Source organism: Agelaius tricolor, unplaced genomic scaffold (genome assembly GCF_023055355.1).
Source record: "Agelaius tricolor isolate 1412-34295 unplaced genomic scaffold, bAgeTri1.0.p SCAF_55, whole genome shotgun sequence".
NCBI classification, from domain to species: Eukaryota; Metazoa; Chordata; class Aves; order Passeriformes; family Icteridae; genus Agelaius; species Agelaius tricolor.
In genome coordinates this window covers 558,972-581,034 of record NW_027269315.1, presented here as the reverse complement: position 1 = coordinate 581,034, position 22,063 = coordinate 558,972, and the positions used below count along the sequence as shown (strand labels likewise).

Below are 22,063 nucleotides of genomic sequence, written 5' to 3'. Positions count from 1 at the left end.
ATCCCTTGCAATTTGGGGGGTCCTGGAGGAACCCCAATAAATCCACATTTATTTTGGTGTAAGAAATTGGTTTATTTGGTGGGGGGGGCGGCATGGGGACCCCCGCCCGCCATGTGCAAACATCAAAGGGGACCCCAAAACCAGCCCAGCCCCCAGCACAGAGCTGGGGACTCCGGGGTTCCATGGAATTGGAAGGGTCTGGTTACATTCATGATGGGGGACCCCAAATCCTGCCCCCTGGAACCCCCCCAGGAATGGGGAGTGCTGGAAGAGATGAGGGGGTGCAAGTGTGATTTGGGGGGCACTGGGGGTCAATGGAGTGGGAGGGGTTGGGTGGGCTGGGGAGGGTCAAAGGGGGGGGCATGAGGGTCACCCATTGTGGAAGGGGCAGGACTGAGACCCCCAAATCCACCTGGGGGGTCACTGGGATAATTGGGGGGGGCAGGAATGGGTCCCCCAAAAATGGGGGGGCCATGGCTGAGACTCCCCAAAAACCATCTGGGGGGGGCATGGGTGGGGTACTTTTGAGGGGGGATTCAATGAGGGGAACCCCCCTCAAAGAGGCCCCATAAGAGGGACATTATGGGGGTGGGGGCAGGAGTGAACCCCCTAAAAACCACCTTGTGGGGGTCTCCACTGCCGTGGAAACCCCCTAAAGTGCACTGGGAGGGCCCGGGGGGGCACCAGGAGCACCGCAGGTTTCAGGTTTTGGGGGGCCCCACGCGGGCCTCCCCTTATCCACTCAGGGGGTGCAGGTCCACCTTGACCCTCTCGCCAGTGCTGAGCATCCCCACGGTGGGGAAGAGCCCCCCGGGGGGGACCCCAACCTCCCTGCGCCCCACGACCATCCCGTTCCGTGTGAAGAACACCTGGGGGGCACAAACCAGGGGGTTCACCCTGAGACTGGGGGGCAGCGGAGACCCCACCCCCCCAAAATAACAGGGGTGAAGGGGGGAGTAAGGCAAGGAAAGATGAGCCAAAAGGGGGGTATAGGGGGATTTTTGGGGTGAGAGGGCACAAACACATGGAGGGGGGTTCAGGGACACACAGCAGAGTCACCCCAAAATATGAGGGGGGGGCGGGGAGGCCCCAATCTCCAATGAAGTGGGGACAAAGGGGGTGACCCCAGAGTGAGTCACTGTCAAGGGAACCCAAGGGGGCTGCAGGGTGGATTTCTGGTGTGATGGAGGGTCCAGGGGTGGGGCACAAATGTGTTTTGGTGTGATGGAGGGTCCAGGGGTGGGGCACAAATACGTGTGGGGATCGTAGACAAACCAGGGGTCACCCTAAAATATTAGGGGGGCGGGACACCCCAACCCCCCCAAAATCCAGGTGTTGGAGCCCCCAGACTGATTCAAAAGGATCCCAAAGATGGACAAAGGAGAATTTTGGGGTGAAGGAGAAGCTTTTTGGGGGCTTTTTTAGGGCACAGATTTTTTTTTTTTTGCGGGGTGTCCCCACCCTTACCACGACCTTCCTGCCCTCCTGCTCCTGCTCCATGTCCTCCCCATCCTCTTCTTCCTCCTCCTCTTCCTCCTCCTCCTCCTCCTCCTCCAGGTACATCACGTTGCGCACCTTCACCTTCACCTCGGGCGGCTCCGAGGCGTCATCGCTGTCACCTGGGGCGGGGAAAAGGGTGAGGGACCCGCCCCGAGCCCGCCCGGCCTCGGGGGGCCCCAGCCCCGCGGTACCTTCGCTGTCCCGGCCGTAGTCCCGAGGGAACATGATCCCACAGCCCATCACGTCACCCTTGTAGCAGCGGGGGCCGAAGGGATCCCCGACCCCGCTGCCATGGAACAGCTTTCCGTCGTCTGGGGGGGAGACCTCGAATTAGGGGGACCCTCCCAGTTTGTAGAGGAAACCCCAAGATACCTTCCATGGGGGTGCATCCCAAAGAAAGGGGGAGAAATGGGCAGAGAAAGGGGAGGAGGAGGAGGAAAGGGAGAAGGGGACAGCTGGGGATGGGGGTGCATAGAGGGATCCCCAAATCCCACCATGAGGAGGAGCCCTCCCATGGGGCTGCATCCCAAAAATAGAAGAGAAATAGGCCTGAAGGAAGGAAAGGAAGGAAAAAGAGAGTGAAGGAGGTGAAAGGGAAAAGGGGGAGAAAGGAGCTAAAAGGGTCGAAAAGGGGGAGGAAGAGGCCATAGGGCCCCCTCCGCCCCAAGGAATAGAAAACCACCCCTCAGACCTCCCCACAGAAGTGCACCCCAAAAAAAGAGAGGATACTGGGTTGGGAACAGAAGAGGATGAATAGGAAAAAGATGGAGGAAGGGAGAAAGGAGGAGCCATGGGGACCCCCCAGATTAGGGGGGACCCCCGAGGTCATGGGGAAGACCCCCAGACCCTCATTATAGGGGTGCAACACAAAATAGGGAGGAAAAATGGGAAATGGGTTTTCAGGGGCAGAAAGAGTAGGAGGAGTTGCCACTATTGGGGTCCCGTGTTTGGGGAGTTCTGGAAGAGGGGGGGTCCTGGCCATTCTGGGGGTCCCCCCACTTCTGCGGGGCTCACCTGCATGGTAGGCCACCGAGCCCCTGCTCCAGCCAGGGTGACGATTTTTGGGGTAATCCTGAGGGCATGCACAGGGGAGGGAGGGAGGTAAAGGCAATGGCAATGTTGGGGGGGGGTCAACTCATAGACCCCCAACTCATAGACCCCAATTTTCCCTCCCAAACCCTCATTTTTGACACCCCGCCCCAACCTTTCAGCCAAGCCCCAGCCCGGGGGAGAGGTCCAGCACCCCCGTACCCCAAACCTGAGCCCCCTCCCTTCCTTCCTTGGCCACTCCCAGCCCTAGAGGAGGCTCCAGCCCCCCTTTACTCCCTCTGTAACCCCCAGACCCCCATTTTTGACCCACATCCCCCCACTTCCCTACCACCCCCAGCTCCGTAGGTGTCTCCACCCCCCTCAGCCCCCCCGTACCCCAATTCCGAGCCCCCCGCGCACCTTCCTGGCCACACCCAGGGCGATGTAGCACTTCTCGCCGGGGTCCAGGATCTCCAGCTCGAAGTAGTGGCTGCGGGGGCTGAGCGGCCGCCGCGCCTGGGCCAGCCCCACATCTACAATGCTCTTCCCCTTCCCCACGTACTCCAACACCTGGGGGGGCGCGGGGGGGCTCAGACAGGGGGCAAAGGGGGTACCCCCCAACCCGGACCAGCCCCAGATCCAGGAAATTCATGCCCTTCCCCACCTAAAAACAGCACCTGGGAGGGTTTGAGGGGTGCTGGGGGAATTGGGGGATCACAGGGGCTGAGGGGGGGAGCCATAGAGGGTTGGGAGGGGCACACACAGGGGATTTGAGGGGCACCCAAGAACCCCCAGACTCCTGATGTTTCTGCTGGGACCCCCCTACCCTGGCCCCGTGTCACAGCCCCCCTTTTCACCCTCCCCAGGATTGGGGACCCTTTTTGTCCCATCCCCAAAACTGTCCTCACCCAAACTCCCAAAGCCCAATTCTTCTCACCCCATAACCTCAATTTCTGACCTCCCAACCCAGGAAGGAGCTCCAATCTCATCCAACCCCACTCCCCTGCACCCTCATTCTGAGCCCCCTCCCCACCTCCCTGGGCCATCCCCAGTCCTGGGGGAGGCTCCAGCCCCCATTTCCCCCCCGGGTGCTCACGGAGCCGTAGAGCCGCACGTCGTGGAGCCTCCCCCACTCCTCCTCCAGGCTGTCCACCAGCATGGCTCCCCCCTCATCCTCGGGGGGCCCGGGGGGGGGCAGGTGCAGCCGAACCTCCTCGCCCAGCGAGTGCAGCCCCACGGCTGGGAACAGCCCCGGGGGCGACAGGGGCACCCCCAGACCCCCTACCTGCAAATGAGGGAGTCAGGATGTGAGGGGGGCTCAGGGACACCCCCAGGCCCCACATCTGGGATTAGGGAAACTAAAGTAGGAAGTGGGGGGGCTCTGGAAGCTTTGGGGTTTCAGAAGCTTTGGAGATCCCTCCATCCTCTGTCCATTCTTTGTGAAGAGCAGCTGGGGCAGGGGTAGAAGAACCCCAGTTTATGGGGTCCTGAAAGGTTTGGGGGTGCCCCAGTGAGTTTTGACGGTGCTCTGGGCAGGGTGGGGATCCCCTCACCCTCTGGCCGTTCTTGGTGAAGAAAACCTGGGCTGGGGGGGCTCCGAATGAGCCCCTCTCGACGCCGCAGCCGATCCGGTCCCCAGAGCTGCACTTGGAGCCGAACTGGCGCCCCTTGGCCCGACCACTGTAGAGCCTGGGACACCCCAAAACCGGGAGGGACCCCGAAAAGGGGGGGTCAGATTGGAGAGAGTGTCACTAAGGGGGGACCTCAAACCTGGAGCAGACCCCAAATATTGTGACAGGCCCAGGTGCCCCCCAACACCTCCCAGTCCTGCTGCCCCCCTGGCCCCCCCTCCATATCCAACACCCCTAAGGTCCCAGCACTCCCCAATATCCCAACAATCCCCAATATCCAACACGCCTAAGCTCCCAGCACTCCCCAATATCCAAAACCCCCAAGGTCCCAAAACTCCCCAATATCTGACATCCCCAAAGTCCCAACACTCCCCAATATCCCGACATCCTCCTGCTATCCCAATACCCCTGACATCCCAAATCATTCCATCCTTCATCTCACATCCTGACATCTATCAGCGTCCTCAAATTTCTTACCATCCCAACACCCGCAATTATCCCAACGCTTCTCCGCTAGCTATCGCGACATCCCCACTACCCGAACAATCTCCGCCCTCCCGGCCCCGCCCCCCGCTATCGCGACACTCACTTTCCATCATCGGCGTGGTAGGCGACGGAGCCGGGCCCCCATCCCGGGGGGTGCTCGAGGCTGTGGCAGTGCGGGACCAGCCCCACGGCGATGGTGCCGCGGACGCCGCTGTCCACGATGGACACCTGGGCACGGCCCGGCGGGGTCAGGGCTCCGTGTCCCCCGGCACAGCCCCCCGGGATAATCCCCTTGTACAGCCCCCGGCACAGCCCCCGGCACAGCCCCCGGGCCGGCCCGCGCCCCCCGCACCCCCGCTCACCTCGAAGTAGTTGCTGTCGCGGGTCAGCGGCCGCGGGGCCACGTAACAGCCAACCTCGCCCGAGGGGCCGCGGTAGCTGCGGGGAGCAGGGGCGGGGCTGAGACAGCACCGGGGGCTGAGACAGCCCCCGACCCCCCCCGGGTACCCTCAGACACCCCTCAGGTCTGTGGGTGCCCCCAGGCCCCCCCCCCATCCCCCTGGGTGCATCCCCCCCACCTTCCTTCCTTCCTTGGGCCCCCCCCAGGCCCCTCCCACACCCCCTTTTTGTGGGTGCCCCCAGCCCCTCCTGGGGCTCCCCCCGGATACCTGAGGGTGTCCCCGTCCACCAGGATGTGTCGGGCGCGCTCCTGGCAGCGCAGGCCTCGATCCCGGTCCCGGTCCCGGTCCCGGCCCTCCCGCACCTCCCGGATCTCCCGGATCCGCCGGCGCCAGTTGAGGAACCTGAAGTGCAGGTTCAGGTCATCCATGGCGGGGGGGCTCCTGCGGGGAGGCAACGCTGGGACCCCCGAAAGGACGGGTGGGACCGACACACCCGAAACTGACACCCCAAATCGGCCAGGAACCCCCAGAACCCGAGATCCCCCAAAACCGCCCCCCAAACACTCACCTGACACCCCAAACACACACCTGATACCCCAAAACCCACACTCGACACCCCAAAACCGCCCCTAAACACACACCTGACACCCCAAAACCCACACCTGACACCCCAAAACCGCCCCTAAACACACACCTGACACCGCAAACACACACCTGACACCCCAAAACCGCCCCGAAACACACACCTGACACCCCAAAACCGCCATCAAACACACACCTGACACCCCAAACATACACCTGACACCCCAAAACCGCCCCCTAAACACACACCTGACACCCCAAAACCCACACCTGACCAAGCCAAATCCACACCCGACCACCCCAAATCCACACCTGACACCCCCAAACCCACACCTTGCACACCCAAATCCACACCTAACACACCTAAATCACACCTGACACCCCCACATCACACCTGGCACACCCAAATCACACCTGACCCCTCCCCCCCCCCCAATCACACCTGCCAGCCCAATCCCGACCCCCGCCCCACACCAAGGTCCCCCCATGCCGGGGGTCTCCCTTCCCCAGCACCCCCGACCCCCCCCGTTCCCCCCGCACCGCGGCCGCCCCCCACCATGCGACCCCCCCGACCTCCCCAGTTCCGCCCAGGACCCCCAAATCGCTGCCATACTCCCCAGCCCGGGCTCTTCCCGTCTCCCCAGAGCCCCCCGGCCCCCAGCGCCCCTTACCGGGGGTCCCGCCCCCTCCATGGGCCGCGCTCACATCCGGGTCCCACTCGCTTCCGCCTCCCTGTGCCCGCCCACTGTGCCCCGCGGACTAACCGCCACCCGCTGCGCCCCCACTGACGGCTCCCTCAGCCAATCGGAGGACGAAACGGGAGGAAGGCGGAGCCTACCGAGGAAAACGGGCAGTGTGCGTCATGACCACGTGACGTTGCAGGCATGGGGCGAGATGCGTAAGGGCGCCCCCTGCGGGACGGGGGGCTCCGTGGGGAATGGAGGGAACTGGGGAGAAGTGGGGGGGACTGGGAGGGATTGGGGAGGACTATGAAGGACTGCGGAGGGATTGGGGGGAATGGAGGAAACTGGGGAGACAGGTGGGAACTGGGAGGATGGGGGGGTTACTGGGAGGACTGGGGGAACTGGAGGATACTGGGGGCACTGAGGGGCTCAGCCTGGGGACAAACCAGCGCTGTGCTCACACTGGAGATGTGGCTGGATTGGGAGTCACTGGTTTGAACTGGGGCCGCTCAAGGGGGGTTTCAGGGTCCCCCAGACCCAGGGGGGAGGAGGAGGACTTCACAAACACCTCTACTGGGTGGGTTTATTAGAAATTAATTAAGTAATTAATACACCCCCACACCCATGACAGCACACGGGGTCGGTCACAGGCCACAGCTGGTCTGGTGTCCCCATGTCCCCTCTGCTGTGCCGTGGGGGAGGTGGCACTGTGACTGTCACAGCCCAGGGGTTACCTGGGGGTGCACCAGTGTCCCCATCCCCTCGTTATGGGGGTGACACCGTGATCTGTCCCAGCTCAGTGTCACCTCGGGGTGTCCCCATGTTGCCACCCAGAGCTCGTTGTGGGGATGGCACTGGTAATGGGTCACCAGCAGAGCTCTGTGTCACCATCGCAGTGTCCCAGTGTCACTGTTACCCACAGCTCAGCCATGGGGGTGACACCGTGACCTGTCACAGTTCCTTGTCATGATTGGGGTGTCCCAGTGTCAGTCACCCAAAGTCCATCATGGGGTGGCACTGTGACCCACTGCAGTTCAGTGTCCTCAAGGGGTGTCCCAGCCACCCACAGTCCATTGTGGGGTGACACTGTGACCCCTCACCGCTCAGTGTCCCCATGGGGTGTTTCTGTCACTCACAGCTCAACACAGGGGTCACACTGTTGAACCCATCACCACCTGGTGACCCCATGGGCTCGTCCCGTGTCCCTGACCCTGTCACATTCTGGTGTCCCTGTTGAGCTGTCCCAGTGTTCCTGTCCCAGATAGGTGTTACTGTCCTTGTCCCCGTAAAATCCCAGTGCTCCATCAAGCTGTCCCTGTGTCCCTGGTGTCCCCATTGAGCTGGCCCGGTGCTCCTGTCACTGTGACATCCCAGTGTCTCTGTCCTTCTCATATCTCAGTGTCCCTGTCATACCTTGGTGTCCCCACTGAGTTGTCCTGCTGTCCCTGTCACACCCCAGCATCCCCATTCCTATCACACCCCAGTGTTCCCATCAGGCTGTCCTGATGTCCCTGTCACACCCCAGCACTACACCCCTATGTCCCTGTCATACCCCAGTGTCCCCATGGAGCTGTCCCAGTGTCCCTGTCCCACCCCAGTGTCCCCATCGAGCTGTCCCAGTGCCCCTGTCCCCATCGAGCTGTCCCAGTGTCCCTGTCACAGCCCAGTGTTCCTGTCACACCTTGGTGACCCCCTCAAACTGTCCCAGTGTCCCCATCAGAGCCAGGTGTCGCTGCTGAGCTGTCCCAGTGTCCCTGTCCCAGTGTGCCTGTCACTCCCCAGTGTCCCCCTCGAGCAGCCCCTCGTCCCCCACCCTCAGCCCCTCGTCCCCACGGCTGGTGCCCAGGACCCCCCCGGCTGCCCCCAACGCCACCAGCGCCGCCAGGGCGGCGGCCCCGAGCACGGCCCGTGTCCCCGCGGGGTCCCCGGGCAGCGCTGGCAGTGCCAGCGCCACCCCCAGGCCTAGGGGCAGCCGCAGCCACCGCGCTCCTCCCGCCGCATTACCCCCGCCCTCCAGGCGGCGCCGCAGGAACGCCATGGCCGGGAAGTAGATCCCGCAGGAGAGCTGCAGCAGCAGCACGGCGAAGAAGTCGCCGGGGGCGTCCAGCGGCAGGGCCAGGAGCACGAGCGCCAGCGCCAGCAGCAGCACGGAGCCGGGCAGGAGCCGCAGCGGCTGCAGCCGGAGCCTCCCGGTGGCACCGCGCCGGAACAGCGCCGAGCCCGCGGCGCTGGCGGCCATGAACGCCGAGAAGGCGATTCCCAGCGGGATCCCGTGCGGCTCCAGGACCGGCGTCCAAAGGAAGGCAAAGATGAGCAGGATGCTCTCCACCAGGGCCTGGACCAGCCCCAGAAACAGCGCCCGGGGCTCGGACACAAGGCCCCGAAGGCCTTCCCCGCAGGCCTTCCCACAGGGCCGGCTCTTCCCGTAGTTCTCATCCCAGTTTTTCCCAGCGAAGATCCCCGAGAGAGCCAGGAAGGGCAGTGCCGCCAGGAACGGGGCCGCGGGGCCCAGCAGCAGCCCCTCGGCCAGCAGCCAGGCCAGCAGGCCAGCTGCCACGGCCAGGCCACTGTTCCAGAGCGCCACGCGGGAGAAGGTGTCAGGAATCCACTCGGCAGGGAAGTCGTGGCGCTCCAGGTGCTCATGGAGGTACCAGGACTCAAAGGCGGAGAAGAGGAGGGAAGTGCCGAGCCCTGCCAGGACCCGGGCGGCCGCCAGGGCCAGGAAATCGTGGGAGAGCTGCAGCAGGCAGGACACGGAGCACAGCCCCGAGGACAGCACACAGGACTTCTTCCGGCCCAGCCGGTCCACAAAAACCCCGGAAACGAGGCCGAAGGCGACGTTGGAGGCGAAGCCGCAGGAGTAAAGGGCGGCGATCTGGCTGCGCAGGAAGCCCCGGCTGTGCAGCAGCTGGAAGAGCAGCGGGCCCTGCAGCCAGTCGGCGGCCAGCGCCGGCAGGTATCCCAGCAGGAACTGCCGCTGGAAGCTGCGGAACGCGGGGTTGGAGGGCGGGGGGCGGCGCGGGGCCGGCTCCAGAGCCAGGCAAGTGAGGAGGAGGAGGGCGAGGGCAGAGCAGGGCAGCAGGAACATGGTGGGGAGGGGGCTCAAGAGGGCCTGGGGAAGGGAAAAAGGGAGATCATCACTAGGAGGAACTGGGAGAGTTCCAAGGCACCACCCAGGTGCCCCAAATTCCTCAGACAGCCCATGGGTTCCCTAGGGACCCCCCACCACACAGGGACTCCCAGCATCACTGATACACCACACAGTCCCCCACAGCTCCTCCACAGGCCACCCCTCCAAGGCCACACAGACCCCCCCCCCCCCAGGCCCCACAGAACCCCCACAGACCCCAAACCCCCACCAGAGTTCCCCACAACCCCCCATACCCCCCAAGCTCCAGATTCCCACGGGCCCCACATAGAACCTCCACAGACTCCCCATAAGACCCTCATAGAACCCCCACACCCCCCCACAGGACCCTCGCACCCCAAATCCTCCTTAAGCCTCCCACATATACCCCCTACAGAGCCATACAGCACCCCCTCCACTCCCATAGCCCCCACCCCGACCCCAGAGTTGCCCCATAGGATGCCCCCAGACACCTCTCAGACCCTCCAAACCCCCTCCATCCCTTCCGGTAACCCGTGGGTCCCTCAGGGTCCCCTCCATACCCCCGGGCCCCGCCGGCGTCGCAGCTGCTCCGCGGCGCCTCTGCCGAGCCACTTCCGCTTCCGGTCCCATGGGCGCCGCCATGTTGGCCCGTGTCACGTGACAGAGGCCTCCCGCACTGGCCCCCCAGGTGCCCACAGAGACACCCAGAGACCCGCGGGGACCGGTGGGGACCCCCCGAGGGACCCTCAGACAGCACACGAGGGATTGCGGAGATCCCCGAGTGTCCCCCACTGTACCCCCCGTGGGGGGTGTGCGGCATCCCAGCCCAAAGAGCCGCCCCCTGACACGCCGCGGGGGGTTTGTGGGGACCCGCGCCCTCAGAGAGCTCGTGCGAAGAGCCTCGAGCAAACCCCCCCGGTACCCCCGGAACCGCCCGGAACCCCCTCTCCGTGTCCCGGTACCGGGGGCTGCCCTGCCCGCCCCTCACTCACCGCCGCCTCCGGGGGTCCGCGCTGCGGCGCGGGGGGGCCGGGCCCCCCTCACTTGAGGCTCAGGCGGGGCCGGGGGGGGACGCGGCGCGGGGGGGGGCAGCATCGGGGGTGACACGGGGGAGGACAGGCCGGGGCTTGGCACTGGGGACAGGCGGGGGGGGCGCAGCAGGGGGGGCGGCAGGGCGGGGGGTGATACTGGAGGCAGCAGGGAGGGGGGTGACACTGGGGGGCGCAAGGAGGGGGGTGGTAGGGCAGGGGGGGACACTGGGGACAGCAGGGCAGGGGGTAGCACTGGGGGAAGCACTGGGGGAAGCACTGGGGTGGGGGGTGACACTGGGGACAGGGGGGTGCGGGGCACCAGGAGGGGTGGCAGGAAGGGTGACAGGGCAGGGGGCAGTAGGGGGGGGCGCAGCAGGGCGGGGGGTGGCACTGGGGGCAGCAGGAGGGGGGTGAGCAGAAGGGGCAGGGCGGGGAGCAGAAGGGGGGGGCGCAGCAGGGTGGGAGGTGACAGGGGGGGTGACAGCGCGGGGACGTTCCCCCGCGCCGGCGGGGCCGGGGTCGCGGCCAGCCCAGCCCCATGGCCGAGCCTCCCCCCTCGCAACCCACGCCCCCCCCGGGGATTTACCGGGCAAAGCGGCTGAGCGGGGGGAGCGGGGGGGGCACGTGGCGGCACCCGTGGGTGAGAGACACGGGGACATGAGGACACGGAGTGGGGCACAGGGGACATGGGGACACCGGGGACATGGGGAAGATGGGGGGTGGGGGAACACGGGGGACATGGGGCGACCTGGGGATAGGGGGAATGAGGGGGGTGCAGTGGGGAGGGGGATATGGGAGAGCACCGGGGACACGATGGGGCACAAGGGATACGGGAGAGCACAGGAGGACACAGGGGTTATGGGGGTGCACAGTGGATGCAGGGGGGCACAGGAGACATGGGGGGGCACAGGGGACATGGGAGACATGGAGAAAATTGAGGGCAGGGAACATGAGTTTGGAGGCAATGTGGGGACATGGGGGGACACACAGGACATGGGGGACGTTCGGGACATGGAGGAAATGGGGATGTGCGGGGACATGGGGAACACAGCTGGGGGGACACAGGGGACATAGGGGTGCACAGGGGACATGGGGAACATGGTTGGAGACACGGGATTATGGAGGCATGGTAGGGCACAGGGGACACCGGGGAGACACGACTGGGGGGAGGAAGGGGTTATGGGGCATGCAGCAGCATAAGGGACACGGGGGCCATGGGGAGACACACGGGACCCTGGGGACATGGGGAGGTCACAGGGGACACGAAAGACATGGGGCAACACGATTGGGTGGACCCAGAGTTATGGTGACTTGGGGGTCATGGGGATTACGGGGGGATGTTACTGAGGAGACACAGGTTGGGGACATGTGGGACACGGGGGACACGATTGGGGCTCACAGGAAATTATGGGGCCATGGGGGCTGTGGGGAGACATGGGGGGACAAACGGGAGAACAAACGGGGGGACACGGGGGTTGGGCTAGGCACACGGGGGGGTCCCAGCGTGGCGGGGGCAGGGCCGGGGCTGCACAAAGGGGCCATTGAGCTGCAGTGGGGGAGGGGCGGGGAGAGGAATTTCCACCCAAAACATTTTCCATGAGCCCATTCCTGCCCCTCCCCCACTCCAGCCCCTCCCCTCCCCTTTTCCCGGCACGGGGGGAGAGGCGGGGGTGGGTTACACGCATGTCCGGACATGGGGACACGTGTGTGCGTGCGTGTGACGTGCAGGGACACACCCTGCACATGTGTCCTCATGCCCAGACATGTGTGTGCTCACTGGAGGCTGGGTAAAGGTGTGTGACACGTGCAGTGACATGTGACCATCGCATGTACAGGTGCGTGACACATGACCATCCTGTGTAAAGGTGTGTGACACATATAGTTACATGGGATCATCCCATGTACAGGTCTGTGACACACATAGTGACATGTGATCATCCTATGTACAGGTATGTGACACGCACAGTGACACCTCACCATCCCGTGTTCAGGTGTGTGACACACGCAGTGACATGTGATCATCCCCACGTACAGATGTGTGACATGCCTTTCTTTACATGTGATCAACTTGTGTGCAAGTGTGACACATGCAGTGACCTGTGCAGTGATCCTCTGTACAGGTGTGTGACACGTGCAATGATCCTGTGTGCAGGTGTGTGAGCTGTGCAATGATCCCGTGTGCAGGTGTGTTACTCCTGCAGAGCCCCAGAAATGCAGTCGGGCAGGCAGTGCTGGCACAGCCCTTGCACACCCAGACACAGCTGTGCACACCCACTCATACCTGTGCACACCTGGATATGCTCACACACACCTGGACATGCTGGCACACACCTGTCCACAGTGCACACACTGGGGGAAGTGACAAGGGGATTGGAAGGGACTGGGAAGGACTGGGGAGATGGCGCGGGGGACTGGGAGAACTGGTAGGACTGGGAGGGATTGAGGGGTGACAAGGGGACTGGGAGGGACTAGGAAGGGCTGGGGTAGTGACAGGGAACTGGAAAGGACTGGAAGAACTGGGAGGACTGGGGAGACGGGTGATGACATGAGGACTGGGAGTGCACGGCGTGGAATTGGGAGGGACTGGGGAGGGCGTAACGACGCGGGGACTGGGAGGACTGGGAGGGGTTGGGGGAGACAGGGGGCGGGCCTGGGTGCCCCCCAGGGAGGGAGGACACACGGAGGGAACAAACACGCCTGATACCATGTGACACATATGACACGTGTGTACGAGACACCGCGTGCCCGCGCCCCAGGCCGCGCCCTCTGCTCCAATACCCGCCCATTCCCCGTCCAGCCCCGCCCATCCCTGAGGCCACGCCTCGTTCCTGCTCAGCCCGGCCACTCCAGGCCCCTCCCCTTCCAAGCCCCTCCGTCTCAACCCCGGCCCTGTTCCCAATTTAGCCCCGCCCATTTAAGCCCCGCCTATACTCCAGCTCTCACATTCCAAACGACCCCGCCCCTCCAGGCCCCGCCCCGTTTCCCGTCGCCGTTCACCACCTCCCACCGAAGCCCCGCCCAGACCCCGCCCCATTCCCCGCTAGCCTTCCAGCCCCAGCTTGTTCAGGCCCCGCCCCTCGCTCAGGCCCCGCCCCCGCAGCCGCACCCTCCGGGGCCGCTCGGGGCCGATCGCGACCGGGGCCGATCGCGACCGATCGCGGCGGGCCCGGGGGGCCCGGGGGGACCGGGGTCGCCATGTTCGGCTGCGTGGAGGCGGCGGCGGCGCCGCGGCGGCTGCACGACGTGACGAACCGCGGGGGCTGCGCCCTGCGCAGGGTCCCGGTGCCCGCCGGCTGCGGGGGCCCCGCCCGCAGAGGTACCGGGGGGGCCGGGGGCGAGGGGTGAGGGGGATCGGGAGCGCCCGAGGGGTGGGAGGGTTCTCGAGTGTGTGTGGGGCTGGGGGGGGCGGGGAAGCGCGGCCAGGTGTGAACTGAGCGTGCAAACGGGTGTGAGAGCGAGTGGGGGCGCGCGGTGGGTGCGTGGGGAGTGTTCGTGTCGCGAGTGGGTGCTCGGGGTGCTCGGGAGACCCTCTGGGCGTGCGAGTGCGTGTGCAAATGAGCGTGAGCGTGCGCTGGCTGTGCCCCCGCGGGGGTGACTGCGCGGGAGAGGCGGGGGCGCGGCTGCGAGTGGGTGTGGGGAGCGTGGGGGATCGGGGCCGTGGGGAGGGGTCTCCGAGAGTGAGCCCGGCTGTGCCAGCGAGTGCCCGTGTGCGGGAGGCGGCGTGTCGGGGCGGGCGTGGGGTTGGCCCCGTGTCCGCGGGTGGGTGCGTGGGTGTGCCGGGAGCTGGGGTGCGAGCGTGTCCCAGGGTGTGAACGCTCCTGAGGGGGGGTGAGGGTGACCCGGGGGTGCCGCGGGGGTGGCGGGAGTGACGCGCGTGGGTGCCGGAGCGGCCTGGGCGTGTGCGGGAATGACGCGAGGGGGTGGCCGGGGGGCGTGCGCGCGGCGGGGGGCGAGTGAGTAAGGGGGGGACGTCCCCAAATTCCCCCCAGGAGGGACCCGGGGTGGCGGGGGGGGGCACAGGGACGCGGGGACCGCACTGGGGGAGCCCCTTTGGGGGCTCGGGGGACCTGGAGCCTGTTTTTGGGGGAGGTCGCGGTGTCCCGGAGCCCTTTGGGGGTCAGAAATGGGGACCCGGTATTGGAGGGGCACAGGGACATGGACCACACAGGACACTTTTGGGGAGGTCGGGGTCCTGGACCCTGCTTTGGAGGGGCTCGGGGGCCCCGACCCTTGTTCTTTTCGGGGAGTCGCAGACCCCTTTGTGAGGGTAGAAAGAGGCACCCAGTTTTGGGGGGACTCACGAGGGGGGTCCTGGGGGCTCCACAGGAACCCTACCGTGTACATCTGGGCACAAACGGGGTGGGAGGGGATAGAATCCCCTAAAACGCCCCTAATTTCCCGCCTTCCACCTATGCCAGTGGTGCATTGCCCCCTCCTGTGTCCTCCCCCCTCCCAGTTCCTCGGCCTAACTGGTTCCAGTCGTGGCCGCGCCCGCGTCCCCCCGCGTCCCCCCCGCGCTGCCAATGTGGCACTTTAACCCCTGCGGGGCTGCCCCAAACCCGCCCGAACCCCACTTGGCGTGGGGACGGGGGGGAGGGGGCCCTTTTCAGCAGGGCGGGGGGGGCGTCACCCCCCGGGTTTTGAGGAGAACCCCCGTGGCCCCCCCAAATTCCACCCTGGGCGGAGGAACTTCCCCCCACCTCCCCCAGTTTAAGCCTGATGGGAGACTGCCCCTTGGAGCGCGGAGACCCCAGAAAACTGGGGGCCCCACAGAGTCGTGGCCCCCGCCGATGTTTTTGGGGTGCTGTTTTTTGGGGCGCTGTTTTTTGGGGCGTGGATGCTTTAATTCGGGTTCCTCCCCCTTCAAAAATCAAACTTTAAGAGAAAACACGCACGGTGGGGGTCCCCCAAATGTGCCCCCCGAAATGAAACCCCCTCCCCGCCTCAACCCTCCGCGGGGAATCCCCAGTATTGATGCGGGGGGGGGGGGGGGGGTTGGGGGTCAGAGCCAGCCCTCTCCAAACCTGGGGTGCGCCTGGGTGGGTCCCCGTGACAGGGGCCGGAGTGTGGTCCCCAATTTCGGCCTCGTTTTTTTTAGGGTGGGGTCCTCCCCCGCCCCCCCGGGTTATTTTAGGGTGCCCGTGGCACGCGCTGGGCGGGGTCCCCTCGCTCCCCCTTTCCCCCGCGGTTACAAACGCGCTGCTCGAGGCCGGAATTTCCTCAATTTCAGCAATTTTGGTTTTTTTTTAGCAAAACACACAAAACGTACCCAAAAAAAAATCTGAAACCAGCCGCCCCTCCCCCACTGCCGCCCGGGCTGCGCGTCGGGGGGCTCTTCCCTCCCCCCTGTGTCACCCCCGGCACTGCGAGGGGGGGATTTGAGGGGGCTGGGGACCCTTCTCCCGGATTTTGGGGTTTGGGGAAGCTGGGTACGTCCCCACGCCGGGTGTTGGGGATCAGAGGGGAGAGGATGAACACTGATATGTCCCACACCCATGGTGGAACCCCCGGATTTCAGCCCCCCAGCCCCGATTTTGGGGATTTGCAACTCAGGTTTTAGGGCCGTGGAGGTGACAGCGAGACCCCCAAAATCACACTGAAGCCCCCTGTGCTTCAGTTTCCTCCAGCCCCCGTTGTGGGCTGGGGCCCCTTTGGAGAGGGGTTGAGAGGGGCTGTTTAACTCCCTCCATCATTTGCCCCCGCAGCCCTGGAGCCCTCCCCTGGGCGGGTTTTGGGGGACACGGGCCCCCCCTCGCCACCGCCCCCGCCCCGCGTGCACAAGCCTTGCTTCGTGTGCAGTGACCGCAGCTCTGGCTACCACTACGGAGTGAGCTCCTGTGAGGGCTGCAAGGTGCGGGGGAGCCGGGGGTCCCGGGACCCCCCGGGCAAGGGGACCCCTGAGACAGTGGAAACCCTGGGGGGGGGGCAGGGGGGGCCCCCTGAGGCTCTGGAAACCGTTGGCGGGGGGGCACTGGGGACCCCCTGAGACACTGGAAACCCTGGGGGTGGGGGCAGTGGGGACCCTGTGATGGGAGGGGGGGCACTGGGGACCCAGCACTTGGAGGAGGGGGCATCACTGGGGACCTGCCCCAATAAAAGGGGCTCGCCGCAGGCAGGGGGGATCCACCTGAGGAATGGTGACCCCTTGGGAGAGTGGGAATCCCCCAAGCACTGGGGAGCTGTAATGGGGACACTTGGGGACATCACAGACCCTGTGGAGCGAGTGGGACCACGCCTGGGGGATGGGGACTCCTCCCTAGGTCAGTGGGCACCCCCTGGGGAAGTGGGAGCTCCCCAAGCCCTGTGCCCCATCCTGGGATACTGGGGAGCCACCGAGGAGCCTTACTGGGATCCCTGGGGGTGTGATAGTGGTGCCCCCAGTTTGGGGGTGCCCTGACTCCCCGTTTTCCCACTGCAGGGGTTTTTCCGGAGGAGCATCCAGAAGAACATGGTGTACACGTGTCACCGGGAGCGCAACTGCCAGATCGACAAGGTCACCCGCAATCGCTGCCAGTTCTGCCGCCTCCAGAAGTGCTTCCAGGTCGGAATGTCCAAGGAAGGTGCGAGGGGGTCTGGGCTGGGGTCCCCCGAAGTTGGGGACCCTCCCAAACATTGCTGAGGGGCCCTGGTGGTGTCGCGGTGGGCCTGGGGATGTTCCTGTCCTTGGGAGGGACTTGGGGAGGATTTGGGGTGGTGGAGGGGATTGTGGGTATTTCCCCACAGTTTGTTATTGTGTTGTTATTGTGAGGCTTTCCCCCCTTGGATGTGAGGCTTTCCCGCCTTGGTCCTGCAGAGGAGTTGCCTAAAATTGAGAACCCCTCCCCCAAAGCCTTGCTGAGGGGTCCCAGGGTTCTGGGGATGCTCATGGTGGGGATGTTCCTGTCCCATGGGGGATTTTTGGGGGAGGAAACCCCACCTGAGAGGGATCTGAGGGGACACACCAATGCCCCCAACCCCCAATCCCACCCCCCCAGCCGTGCGGAACGACCGGAACAAGAGGAAGAAGGAGGTGAAGGAGGATTTGGGTGGGGATGAGCTGAGCCCCGAACTGGCTGAGCTGGTGCGGAGGGTGAGCAGAGCCCACCAGGAGACCTTCCCCTCCCTGGGCCAGCTGGGCAAGTACACCACGGTGAGCAGGGCTGAGGGTCTGGGGGGACCAAGGGGGGGGGCCCCAACTCTCCCCCAGCCCTTGGATCTGGGGCAGGGTCACTGCTCCCTTCTGATCCTCCCAAACATGAGCACTGGGGGCAGTTGGGACTGTGGACATGTTCAGAGGGAGTGGGGCACCAAGTTTCTGTCCTTAGGGGGTTTTGGGGGTCCCTTTGGGGGTGACCCCAATCCCAGCCCTCACACCTACAGTTGGGTCCCTGTTCCCTCCTGATCCCTCCAAACCATAAGTGCTGAGCCCTAGGGGGGGGGGCTGGGAACAAGTTCAGTGGTAGGGGGGCACTGGGACAGCACTGGGGGTCGTGGGTGGTGTTTGGGGGTTACTTGTAGGAGGGACTCTAATGCTGGAGCTCAGAGCGGGGTCTCTGCACGCCCTGACCCCTGAAAACTCAGCTGCTGAGTAAGGGGGGCAGCTGGACCTGGGGCTGGGGGTCACTGAGTGCCAGCACTTTCCAGGGAGTCCCAGCAGGTCCTGAACCCCCATAACTGAGCCTGTGTCCCTCATAAACTGAGCACTGACCACATAGTGCAGCTGGACCTGGGGCTGGGGGTTACTGAGATGGGGGTCTCAGTGGTCTCAGGGAGTCCCAATCCACCCTGAACCCCCATAACTGAGCCCATCGTCCCCAAAACCTGAGCACTGACCACTGGGTGCAACTGGACCTGGGGCTGTGGGACAAGTTCAGGGTGCTGGGGTTGGGGTCCCAGAGGTTCCAGGGGGTCCCAGGGGCTCCTGAACAGTCCCCTAACAGCTGTGGCCCCCCCGTGCCCCCAGAACTCGAGCGCTGACCACCGGGTGCAGCTGGACCTGGGGCTGTGGGACAAGTTCAGCGAATTGGCCACCAAGTGCATCATCAAAATCGTGGAGTTTGCCAAGAGGCTCCCAGGCTTCACAGGGCTCAGCATGGCCGACCAGATCACTCTGCTCAAGGCTGCCTGCCTCGACATCCTGGTGAGGCTTGGGGGGCGCTCCTCAGGGGGCTTAGGGGCTCCTTGAAGGGGCTTGGGGTGGCCCACGATGGTCCTGACCTCGCCTCCCCACAGACAGATATCCTGGAGAGGGGCTGGGAGGTCTCCTGGGAGGGCCTGGGTGGGTTTGAGGATCCCTTGGTGGGAAACTTTATGGTCCCTTAGGTGCTTTTTGTGACCTTGGGCTGTTTTGGGGTGTCCCTGACCCCGACCCCCACCCAGTGCTGTGTCTGTCCTGTGGCAGAGCCAGAACAGGACAGGACAATGCTCCAAGATGGGCAGATCATGGGTGGATTTTGGGGTCCCTGCCCTGCAGATGCTGTGGATCTGCACCTGCTTCATTCCAGAGCAGGACACAGTGATGGGATGGGCTGACCCTGAGTGGATTCTTGGTGTCCCTGGAGGTGTTTTCAGGCCCTTCTGTGGATTTTTATTGTCCCTGTGTGGATTCTATTGCCCTTGGGTGATTTCAGTGACCCTGGAGGGATTTTTGGTGTCCCTGGATGTATTGTGGTGCCCCTTGGTGATTTTGGGGTCCCTGCCCCGCAGATGCTGCGGATCTGCACCCGCTACACGCCAGAGCAGGACACGATGACGTTCTCGGACGGGCTGACGCTGACCCGGACCCAGATGCACAACGCGGGGTTCGGGCCCCTCACCGACCTCGTGTTCGCCTTTGCGGGGCAGCTGCTGCCGCTGCAGCTCGATGACACCGAGACCGGGCTGCTCAGTGCCATCTGCCTCATCTGTGGGGGTGGGGACATGGGGGACATTGCAGGACACGGGGGGGACAGGGGACTGAGTCAGGGCTGCTCATCTGTGGGGTGGGGACGTGGGGGACATTGGAGGACAGGGGACTGAGCCAGGGCTGCCCAGTGCCATCTGCCTCATCTGTCAGGGTGAGGTTTTGGGGGACATTGCAGAGACGTTGGGAGCGTATCAGGGCTATGGCAGACATGGGGACATGGGACTGAGTTGTGGCCGCTCAACTGCGGAAGTGGGGACATGAGGGGATAGTGGGGGGAGATGGGGATCTCCAGAAGATGGGCATGTGGGGACATGGGGACGCAGGGACAGGGGAAATGGGGACGATGTCTATGCAGGTGGTGTCTCTCTCTCTCCCCAGACCGGATGGAGCTGGAGCAGCCCCGGCGCGTGGAGCGGCTGCAGGAGCCACTGCTCGAGGCTCTCCGGGTCTATGCCCGGCGCCGGCGCCCGTGGCAGCCTCAGCGTTTCCCTCGGATGCTGCTCAAAATCACTGACCTGCGTGGCATCAGCACCAAGGGTGAGCAACCCCCAGATCCCCGGGGCCCCCCAAACTGCAGCAACCCTGCCAGGACCCCAGAACCCCCCAAACCCCCTTGGGATCCCCCAAAAACCCCCTAGCCACAGTGATCTTCCCAAATGCTGTTCAAAGTCACCACCAAAGAGGACAACCCACAAACCTTCCCAGGATCCCAAAACCCATCAGGACACCCCCAAACCTGCCCCTGGCACCACAGGATTTGAAGCTCTCAGGGAGGCACAGTTGAGGGTCCTGGGGGTGTTTCAAGGTTTTGGCAGTGCGGGGGGGGGGGGGGGTGGGGGGGGTGGTGGGGTCTGAAGCTCATTTTGGGGTTGTTCAGGGTATCTGGGGAGTTCAAGGTTTTGAAGGCGTTGAAGCTTTTGCGGGGTTTTGAAAGTTGGGGACTGTTGACATTTGGGAGGGCATTGAAGTTCATTTTTGGGTGGGATTCAAAGCCTCAGGGGGAGATTCAATCTCTTGTGGGGTTTGCAGCAAGGCTTTGCAGCAATTGAAGCTTATTTTGGAGGTGTTCAAGGTCTTGGAGGGGTACAAGGTTTTGGGGGTTCAGGGTTTTGGGCGGGAGTTGACATTTGAGAGGGTGTTGAAGCTCATTTTTTGGAAGGGGGTTCCATCTCTCAGGAGGGGCCCAAGGCCTTCAGGGGTGTTGACATTTTGGCTCCCCCAGGGGCAGAACGAGCCATCACCCTGCGCACGGAGATCCCGGGGCCGATGCCCCCCCTGATCCGGGAAATGCTGGAGAACCCCGAAATCTTCACCGAAGTGGGGGGGGACGCACCACCCCCGGCCCCAGACCCTCCTGCTGCCCAGGACAGTCCCCCTGGCCCCCCCACATCCCCATAGCCCCCCCAGCTCGGGGAGGATCTCCAAAACCCATCCCCAGTGGGGTGGGACATTCAGAGCTGCCTTCCAGGGAAGCTGCCTTCCTCCTCCCTTTTGCTCCAGGGAGGGGGAGCTCCCCAAAGTGCCCCCCCGAATTTGGGGAAGGGGGCAGAGACTGACAGAGCAAAGCTATTGCCTTAAGCTGGGGGAGTCTGGGGGCACCCCCCAAACCTCAGCTTCACGCCAAAACCTCCTCAGACCCTGCTGCCACCCCCCCCTTGTACTGGGGGGGCTGTGAGGGGGGGGAGAGTTGGGGGCCCCAGCATCTCCCCACCAAATTAATGCCTGACACTCCCACGGTGCCCCCCCCATGGTTTATTTATTGGACACAGGGTGGATTTGCGAGGGGGGACACACCCCCCTTCTCCCCCAGGACATCCTACCCCCCAAATCTGGGGGCACATTGTTTATATTGGTGGGGGGCTGCTTGTGGGTTTTGCTTTTTGATGCTGTTGGGGTGAGGAGGGAAACCCCAAAACTGCCCTCCCCTGGTGGCCCCCCAAACACTACAGAGACCAAAGATGGGGGACACAAGGTGACCCCCACAACCTCCCCCCATTTCGGGGTGGGCTCAAGCCATAGGGTGACCCCAAAATCCTGGGGGTCCCCCCAGACCCAACTGCCCTCCCAAATCTCTGTTACCCCCAGCCTGGCTGGATTGTAGGGTCTGGCTTTACTGGCCCCCCTACAACTGCCCCCCTGAATGTGGGGGTGCAGAGCCCTCAAGGGGAGCCTGTTACACTACACAGAAGGGTACCCCCCCGGGGGCTGCACTTTCACCCCTATTTATTCCTCTGCGTTTACATCGGGCCCCCCTCAGAACAGGGCCCCCCCCGCTGCTGCACCCTGCTAATTCCCCCCTTTTTGGGGGGCCCCCCTGCCATGTTTACAGCCCACCCACCCCCTCCCGCGCTCAGGGGGGACATGGGACTTTTCTATTTTTGCAAAATAAAGTTATGGAAATTTTGGGGGGAGTAATGAATTTGGGGCGGGGGGGCTGTAAAGGTGACTTGGGGGGAGAGGGGAACCTTGGAACCCCCCCTGAGGTGAGGGGGCACCCCTGGGGTACGGGGGAGGGGGGGAGGTACCTGGGGTCCCTTCTGACTTAGAGACTCCCCCAGGGACAAAGAGGCTACTTGAGGACCCCTCCCCAATTGGGAGGACCCCCCAAAATAAGAGGGTCACCCGGGGACTACCCCTAGCTATAAAGAGGGGACACCTCTGTGCCCCTCCCCAATTTAAATCCCCCACAGTCCCAATGTAATCTCCCCTGACTTTGTTTGGCATGAG

At 64.2% G+C, this 22,063-nt stretch overlaps 3 protein-coding genes across 6 annotated transcripts; 1 reads left to right on the top strand and 2 right to left on the bottom strand.

Annotated features, from left to right (window-relative positions):
• Positions 1 to 5: 5 nt before the first annotated feature.
• SPRYD3 (SPRY domain containing 3) lies at positions 6 to 6,457 on the bottom strand. Its single transcript, XM_071455965.1, has 11 exons — positions 6,301 to 6,457; positions 5,315 to 5,488; positions 5,009 to 5,084; positions 4,750 to 4,874; positions 4,083 to 4,218; positions 3,626 to 3,814; positions 2,950 to 3,099; positions 2,515 to 2,572; positions 1,692 to 1,811; positions 1,468 to 1,619; positions 6 to 869 (listed from the first exon to the last, which is right to left on the bottom strand). The coding sequence occupies exons 2-11, from the start codon at positions 5,473 to 5,475 to the stop codon at positions 735 to 737; spliced, it is 1,302 nt and encodes a 433-aa protein (XP_071312066.1). The 5' UTR covers positions 5,476 to 5,488; positions 6,301 to 6,457; the 3' UTR covers positions 6 to 734.
• Positions 6,458 to 6,869: 412 nt separating this feature from the next.
• MFSD5 (major facilitator superfamily domain containing 5) lies at positions 6,870 to 10,540 on the bottom strand. Of its 2 annotated transcripts, none has more exons than XM_071455963.1 (2): positions 9,982 to 10,540; positions 6,870 to 9,424 (listed from the first exon to the last, which is right to left on the bottom strand). In XM_071455963.1, exon 2 carries the CDS (start codon positions 9,398 to 9,400, stop codon positions 8,084 to 8,086), a length of 1,317 nt encoding a protein of 438 aa, XP_071312064.1. In that variant the 5' UTR covers positions 9,401 to 9,424; positions 9,982 to 10,540; the 3' UTR covers positions 6,870 to 8,083. The 2 variants fall into 2 exon arrangements, with proteins under 2 accessions (XP_071312064.1, XP_071312065.1); XM_071455964.1 differs by having other exon boundaries at positions 10,414 to 10,499.
• Positions 10,541 to 13,086: 2,546 nt separating this feature from the next.
• RARG (retinoic acid receptor gamma) lies at positions 13,087 to 21,739 on the top strand. 3 transcript variants are annotated; one of them, XM_071455966.1, is made up of 8 exons: positions 13,090 to 13,768; positions 16,158 to 16,303; positions 16,871 to 17,012; positions 17,427 to 17,581; positions 18,395 to 18,571; positions 19,138 to 19,342; positions 19,715 to 19,873; positions 20,559 to 21,739. In XM_071455966.1, the coding sequence occupies exons 1-8, from the start codon at positions 13,648 to 13,650 to the stop codon at positions 20,732 to 20,734; spliced, it is 1,281 nt and encodes a 426-aa protein (XP_071312067.1). In that variant the 5' UTR covers positions 13,090 to 13,647; the 3' UTR covers positions 20,735 to 21,739. The 3 variants fall into 3 exon arrangements, with proteins under 3 accessions (XP_071312068.1, XP_071312067.1, XP_071312070.1); XM_071455967.1 differs by lacking the exon at positions 16,158 to 16,303 and having other exon boundaries at positions 13,087 to 13,768; positions 16,871 to 16,993; XM_071455969.1 differs by lacking the exon at positions 16,158 to 16,303 and having other exon boundaries at positions 13,687 to 13,768.
• Positions 21,740 to 22,063: the final 324 nt, after the last annotated feature.